General features: G+C 35.8%; 1 protein-coding gene across 1 annotated transcript; it reads right to left on the reverse strand.

Annotated features, from left to right (window-relative positions):
* On the reverse strand, positions 229 to 4,193 carry LOC18601795 (putative disease resistance protein At4g11170). Its single transcript, XM_018119037.1, has 4 exons — positions 3,583 to 4,193; positions 2,253 to 3,423; positions 1,818 to 2,132; positions 229 to 1,685 (listed from the first exon to the last, which is right to left on the reverse strand). Exons 1-4 carry the CDS (start codon positions 4,059 to 4,061, stop codon positions 342 to 344), a joined length of 3,309 nt encoding a protein of 1,102 aa, XP_017974526.1. The 5' UTR covers positions 4,062 to 4,193; the 3' UTR covers positions 229 to 341.

Here is a 4,833-nt window from a genome sequence, read left to right on the forward strand (position 1 = left end):
CAAGTCTGCATTCTCCTTCTCTTCAATCTGAAATTTTTTATTTATTCTTATTTTTTGGTTTTGGTTCAGAAAATAGAAATGGAGTTTATTTTTATTGTGCGGGACTTACAGTGTGAGATCTACCAAGGGAGAGGGGAATGCGTCGAAGGAGGAAAGAGAGAAAGGACGGAGATATTGAAGAGCAGAGAAGTGTGAGGAACCACAAATTAGTGAGAGAAAGAAAAGAAAGGAGGGCAAAGGGGAAACTTTTTTTAATGGATCAAATAAAGTAAGACATCGTTGAGAACACGCCTCTCCTGGAAAGCAGACACTTGAATCAAAAGAAATTAATAAGGTTCCACTCATCTATCCTCCGGTTCTTCACCCTCTGAGCTAAAGTCTTCCGCTTCACCTTTGAAACGTTTAGGCTCTGGTTCATCTTCATTGCCAATGCTTAAACTTCTTTTGCGCTTCGAGTCTGCATCCTTGTAGAATACATGGACACCAAATTTCTTCACTACGCTATCAATATCTCTAGATCTGTATAATATATCACGCACCCTGTAGAAATCAAATGATGCCTCCTCATATAGCTTGTCTTCCAAAAACATTAACCTGTCACCAAAACCAATAAACACGAGATCTGGGTGCTGCAAATCTACCGGATCATCACAAATCCCTGAGCACCTAATTAGGAAACTACGATCATCATCATCGTCTATGCTTTTAAGTTTGCATTCGCCGTCCAAATAGAAGGTCTGGTACTTTTCATCAGTACAGTGAACCACAAAGCATATAGCAAAACACAAGAATCTCCTACGACACCTATTTGGATGTAGCTTGACAGTAATGGAAGAATTTGGGCTCTGATGCTCAAACCTTTCTGGTATTTCACTTCCAGGAAAATAACAATATAGCTCTCCTGATCCACAAGGAAACTCCTTTGCAAATTGCTTTGCCAAGCAGTGAATTCTGAGCAGTTCATAAGCTACAATGTTGTTGATTGCATTATGATTCAGGTTGAAGCAATGACCAAAGTTGAAGTGATCATCAAACTCGTTCCGCTGACAGCTCCCAACGAATCTAGTTTGATTGTGATCTGCGAACGATACTTCTTCTAATGATATGCAGCCTTCGGCAGCAATATATCTTAGACTCGGTGGAAGCTCTGGCAATGATTTAAGGTATTTGCAAGTCCTCACACCAAGGCCTTTAAGGCTTTTAACGATACCGCTCGGTATATTTTGAATCCGTGTGCCACTTAAATCTAATTGCAGCAACATTAAGCTCGATAAGTTCCTTGGAACTTGTGGGAATTCGGCGATTGGGCAATCCCTGAGACTTAGAGCTCTCAAAGAGCCCAGCTTATAGATATTGCTGGAAACATTTTTAACCTTTGAGCGACCCAAGTTCAACTCTCTAAGTTGGACGAGATGCTCAACCGAATCAGGCACTTCTTCTATCCCAGTATCAATTAAATCTAACGAATCTAAATGACACCGGACCTCAGGAAATTTCTTGAGATTACTACACCCCCATAGCTCAAGCATTTCGAGAGATTCCAAGTGATTCAGGCACGGAAGTTCAACCAAACTTTTGCACTCAGAAAGGTCTAATTTTTCAAGGTTTGTGGCTTGTGAGAGATTTGGGATCCTGATTAAATTTCTAGACCTGCTTAGATTAAACACTCTTAAATTCACAAGATTCTGTGCAACAAAAATGAAATATAACTAAAATTAGTATATATGAAGTCTCTATTAAACTTTGGGCTGTAATAAAAAGGGAAAACAAGTAGTAAAACATAGGGTTATAATAAATACAATATTAGAGATTAATACCTGGTCTCCAATCCAAAGTCGTTCAATATCGCTCCCAGGTAATATTAATTGAACAAGATTCTCTGGACAAAAATTTGATGGCACAGATTTCAACGGGCAATTCTCCCAATGAAAATAAGTCAGCTTATCGGATAGTGATTTGAGACGTTGTGCAGGAAGCAGAATCTTTTGCTTTCTAGAATGCCGGTGTTCACTACTGTCATAGAACTTGATAAATTTAAGATGAATCATTCTCTTAAAAGCCGTAGCACGTAACTTTATTGGCTCAACAATATTGGACATGTTGAGGCACATTCCTTCAATTGATTTAGTCCCCTATAATCAACCACAAATCAGTAGGCATATTTATATATAAAAATAGAGATTAAGTAGCATGACTGCATCCAAATTTTTATCAACAAAATACATGAACAAGAAAAAAGGTAGAACAAGTACCGAATTTTTTTTGAGCACTTCAGACACATCTTTAGAAGTCCATAATCTACTACGTTCTTCAGGCTTGCTGGATTCTGAACGAACAACTTCCCTACCCATTTCTTGTAGCAAATCATGCATCCAAAGGGTGTTATACTCAGCAACATATAAGAGGCTTCTATCAATGAGGTTGGTAGTTCCAGCAAGAGAACTACCACCATAACAACTGTCTAATATATTTTTTACATCGTCCCTATTATACCCTTGAAAGAAGCATGCAATGTCAAGAAGTATGCACTTCTCTGTTTCATCTAATCCATCATAACTAATCTTCAAAATTTTTTGAATTTTTGGGTGGGGATGTTGCTTTAATTTCTTCATTTCACTTTCCCGGTATACTCTGCACTTTCGATAAAATGCTGAACCCAATACTTTGAGAGCTAATGGAAAACCTCTGGCATATTGCAATACTCCGTTTGATAGATCCTGCAAATCATCGACTCGATGGTTTTGCCTGAAGGCATGCTGAGAGAAAAGCTGAAGAGAGTCATCGTCATTTAATTCCTGAACCTCATATGATGCATCAACAGCTCCATTGAGGACTTGTTTATTCCTAGTTGTTACAATAATTCTACTTCCTGGACCGAAGTGATCGTGCCTGATAGCTAACTGTTCTAGCTGTTCAACATCACTAACATCATCAAGGACAACAAGAACTCTCTTACGACGGAGTCTATAAATGGTGAATGTGGATCCTATTCTGGGAGTACTTATATGGAGGGTTTTCTCTTCTAAAATATTAGAAAGAAGTTTATCACGTAGAGAAGTGATTCCACCAGATTCCTCTGACTTTTCCCTAACATTTGCCAGGAAGTAGTAACTTTCAAACTGGGAAAGGACCTCATCATAAATAGCTTGAGCAAGAGTTGTTTTGCCTATACCACCCATCCCCCAAATTCCTATAATACGAATGCTTTCCCTATCACCAACGCATAACAAGGATTTAATTTGCTCCATTTGAGGACCTATTCCAATCAGTCCCTCACGATCACTTGCAGACATGCGATTCAACTTCTTTAGAACATCTTGAGCAATTTCCTCAATGATTGTGGGCTCATGCCTACCAAATAAGCAAAAGGCGAGGATGGTAACAAAATAGAATGAACCGCAAATGAAAATGAATTGTCTAAATAGAATCCGTTACAATAACACAAATTCATATATAAAATAAGTTTCAATTCATATGTTGAAAAAAATATATACCAAAAGCATCAAATAAAGAGAAAGCAAAAACTAAGATGAATATAAATCAAGTTAAGCAGGAAGAGTAAGAAGCATAGGGAGTACTCACTCATCTTTTTTTATATGAAAGCCGCTTAAGTTACCAGCTTGAGTCAGAGCATGTCTCCACTTCTGGACCTTGTCTATCCTATTCTTTTCATGTTCAGCGAAAGCCTGTTGAAAACTCTCAGTCTGTTTCCGTACGTCTGATGGGTCAACATGGTAGAAAATGGGCACCACGAGCAGTCCCTTTGTATCCTTGAATTCCATTATCTTGGAGAGTTCTTCCAAGCACCATGATGAAGAAGCATAGTTTTTAGAAAAAACAATCGCTGAAATCGTGGACTCTTGGATTGCGTTTAACAGCGCTGAAGAAATTTCCTCTCCCCTTGGCAATTCTTTGGAATCAATATAAGTTCCAATTCCTTTCCGCTGCAAAGCTTGATGTAGGTAAGCGAGGAAGTTATTGCGAGTGTCTTCGCCTCTGAAACTCAAAAAAACTTGGTGCTTTAGTGGACTGGAGGAAGAAGGAGAGGAAAGGGAAGCCATCAGAGAGCAGAAATTGGTTTTCTGCGAATTCGCGTGGAAGCTGGGATTCTTTAATGAAGCTTTTTCTACTGTAAGAATGAATGAAGTATGGCTTCTGCTTCAACTCTGAGAGCATGCTTGGTCGGGGGAATGGAATAGTCATTCCTCCCCTATTTTCATTATTGATATAAAGTTGTATTTAATTCAATGAAATGATTATTTTTTAGAATAATCATTTCAAGAAAAGCTTGAATAGCCATTACCAAAGCCCCCCTTGGTAATGGCTATTCTAAATTATTGGGAATAAGAAAAAAATTGATTAGACAAATATACCCTTTTACAATTTAAAAAATTACTTTATAAAAAAATACTAAACTTATTTTTCTCTCTCTCTTCCTCACTCCTTCTCTTTTTAAAGCACAAAAGAAACAAAAATTTTTACTTCATTTTCAAAAAAAGGAAAATGAAAATATTTAAATATTATTTAATATATTAAATATTATAAAAGCATATTATTTAATATTATTATTTGAATATAATAAATGTAATAAAGAATATTATTTATTATTATTATTTAAATTGAATGAAAAATATATTTTATTTTTTAATATTAAATATTATTTAATTATAATAAAATGTTTAATTAGCTTCTAATATAAAATATTATTAAATTATAATAAAAATATGTTTGTATTTTGGTGAAAATATTATTTAATTATAGTAAAAGTTATTTTGATTTTATTGCTTAGAATATTTTTATCTTTTAACAAAATAAATTCTTTAATTTTAATAA

Source organism: Theobroma cacao, chromosome 4, assembly GCF_000208745.1.
Source record: "Theobroma cacao cultivar B97-61/B2 chromosome 4, Criollo_cocoa_genome_V2, whole genome shotgun sequence".
Classification (NCBI taxonomy): Eukaryota; Viridiplantae; Streptophyta; class Magnoliopsida; order Malvales; family Malvaceae; genus Theobroma; species Theobroma cacao.

Bases quoted from the DNA above. Each gene is read 5' to 3' on its own strand.
- LOC18601795 (XM_018119037.1), bottom strand. From the start codon at position 4,061: ATGGCTTCCCTTTCCTCTCCTTCTTCCTCCAGTCCACTAAAGCACCAA. The intron at 2,133-2,252 runs GTACTTGTTCTA...GGTTGATTATAG, and splicing joins AAGTGCTCAAAAAAAATTCG to GGGACTAAATCAATTGAAGG. The intron at 1,686-1,817 runs GTATTAATCTCT...TTTGTTGCACAG, and splicing joins GACTTTGGATTGGAGACCAG to AATCTTGTGAATTTAAGAGT.